This window comes from Zea mays, chromosome 6 (genome assembly GCF_902167145.1).
Source record: "Zea mays cultivar B73 chromosome 6, Zm-B73-REFERENCE-NAM-5.0, whole genome shotgun sequence".
Lineage (NCBI taxonomy): Eukaryota > Viridiplantae > Streptophyta > Magnoliopsida > Poales > Poaceae > Zea > Zea mays.
Genome location: NC_050101.1, coordinates 10,641,340 through 10,643,358, shown reverse-complemented (window position 1 = coordinate 10,643,358; position 2,019 = coordinate 10,641,340). Strand labels below are relative to the sequence as shown.

Below are 2,019 nucleotides of genomic sequence, written 5' to 3'. Positions count from 1 at the left end.
TGCATCTTTTCTTCTTATTTATATATATATGCGCACTGAACCAATGCAAGCAATGGATCAATGCCAACAAAGATCCTCGCCAATAAGGCCGAATGTTTCAAGATAAAAGACACAGAATAAAATGATGAACTGAACGGTTTAGTGCGCAGTGGTTACGTTGTGAGACTACATGATGCATATAGACTGCTAATTGTTTTCTGATTTAAATACTAGCCTCGTTTTATTTTGATGGAAAAAAAGAAACATTGGTGCAATACGAAGACCTTCATCGCAGTCATGCATCCAAATCGATCATCAAAACAATGCACAAGTCAATCTCGCTCTGGTTGTTGCAGCCATGTGCATGCGATCGTCGCTGTTGGAACAATGATTGTCCGTTTCAACCATGCATGCAATGCATTTAATCTAACGATTATTAGATTCTTTGCCGGCCTGTATATGTACGTCTCCTCCAGCTCGAGCTCACGACCCTAACCCTAACCCTAGCTAGCTGGCTATATAAGCACGACGTTGCTGCAGACATTCCTCATCACCTCTCCAAGCTCCAAACTTGCATTGTTTGCCACTCTAGTAGCAGCATCGATCGCCGGCCGGCCGTGTTTCCGAGCAACATGGGGAAACGCTTCCTCCACCAGCTGCTCGCCGTCGCCCTGGCACTCTTCGTCTCGCCGGCGAGATCGGACGACTGGCTTCCGGCCACCGCCACGTTCTACGGCGGCGCTGACGGCTCCGACACAATGGGTATATAGATGTCATCAGCTTGTTCAGGGTTGCTTTAATTTATTTTCACGTGCGTATTACAACGTGGCTGCACGCAGGTGGCGCGTGCGGGTATGGCGACCTGTACGAGCAGGGCTACGGTGTGAACAACGCGGCGCTGAGCATGGCGCTCTTCAATGACGGTGCGTCGTGCGGGCAGTGCTACGTCATCAGATGCGACAGCAGCAAGACTGGGTGGTGTAAGCCCGGCAGCAGCAACTTCGCCGTCGTCTCCGCCACCAACTTCTGCCCGCCCAACTGGGAGCTCCCCAACGGTGGGTGGTGCGGCCCGCCTCGCCCCCACTTCGACATGTCCCAGCCCGCCTGGGAGACCATCGGCATCTACAGCGCAGGTATCATCCCCGTCCTCTACCAGCGGGTCAAGTGCTGGCGGAGCGGCGGCGTGCGCTTCACCATCGCCGGCTTCGACCACTTCTACATGGTGCTCATCACCAACGTCGCCGGAAGTGGCTCCATCCAGAGCATGGCTGTGAAGGGCGCCAACACGGACTGGATCCCCATGTACAGGAACTGGGGCGCCAACTGGCACTGCCTCGCAGGCGGGCTCATCGGCCAGGGCCTCAGCTTCGCGCTCGTCTCCACCGGCGGACAGAACATCGTCTTCCAGGACGTCGTGCCGGCGTGGTGGCAGTTCGGCCAAACTTTCAACACCTACCAGAACTTCGACTACTAAACATTATTTGTCACTTCCTTCCACTGTTCGAAAGCATTCCACTGATCCACACCATTCCATTATTGCTCATTCATTCTTCTTCTTGAGAGATATATTAAATATGTTGTCTTCTTTTCATTACGAATGTAGTTTGGAAACCTTTTTATTATTATATATAATTCAACCACAAAGTGATCATTGTAAATCCAAGGAGTATTCAGTTGTGTTACAAAGTTTGGGAGGGTTCCAACTTCCAACATATTTTTTATTGCATCACTCAATGCTTAGTTTTTTAAGTAAGCAAAAACACACATCCTCCCTCTCCTGAATGTATGTATCTCCCCTAGATGCGGTTATTCTTGGCAGACATACTTTTCCCATCCACCTTGATACCATTATTTGCACATAGAAGTTAATTGATTGTCACAGTTGCACATAAATTGAAGTATATGTTGCCCATGAATTTAGTATATCATGCCTCATATCGAGCTTCTGGACTCACATGAATCAACCACGGCGAAGATTTTGCTTGAAACGATTGGAGCGGAGCCCAAATACTCACCCAGAGCTCGTGTGCCGTCGTCGAC

The 2,019-nt window shown here is 49.7% G+C and overlaps 1 protein-coding gene across 1 annotated transcript; it reads left to right on the top strand.

Annotated features, from left to right (window-relative positions):
• The first annotated feature begins 512 nt into the window (after window positions 1-512).
• On the top strand, window positions 513-1,702 carry LOC109940265 (expansin-A19-like). Its single transcript, XM_020539724.1, has 2 exons — window positions 513-741; window positions 819-1,702. The coding sequence occupies exons 1-2, from the start codon at window positions 612-614 to the stop codon at window positions 1,451-1,453; spliced, it is 765 nt and encodes a 254-aa protein (XP_020395313.1). The 5' UTR covers window positions 513-611; the 3' UTR covers window positions 1,454-1,702.
• Window positions 1,703-2,019: the final 317 nt, after the last annotated feature.

Bases quoted from the DNA above. Each gene is read 5' to 3' on its own strand.
- LOC109940265 (XM_020539724.1), top strand. From the start codon at position 612: ATGGGGAAACGCTTCCTCCACCAGCTGCTCGCCGTCGCCCTGGCACTC. The intron at 742-818 runs GTATATAGATGT...GGCTGCACGCAG, and splicing joins TGACGGCTCCGACACAATGG to GTGGCGCGTGCGGGTATGGC.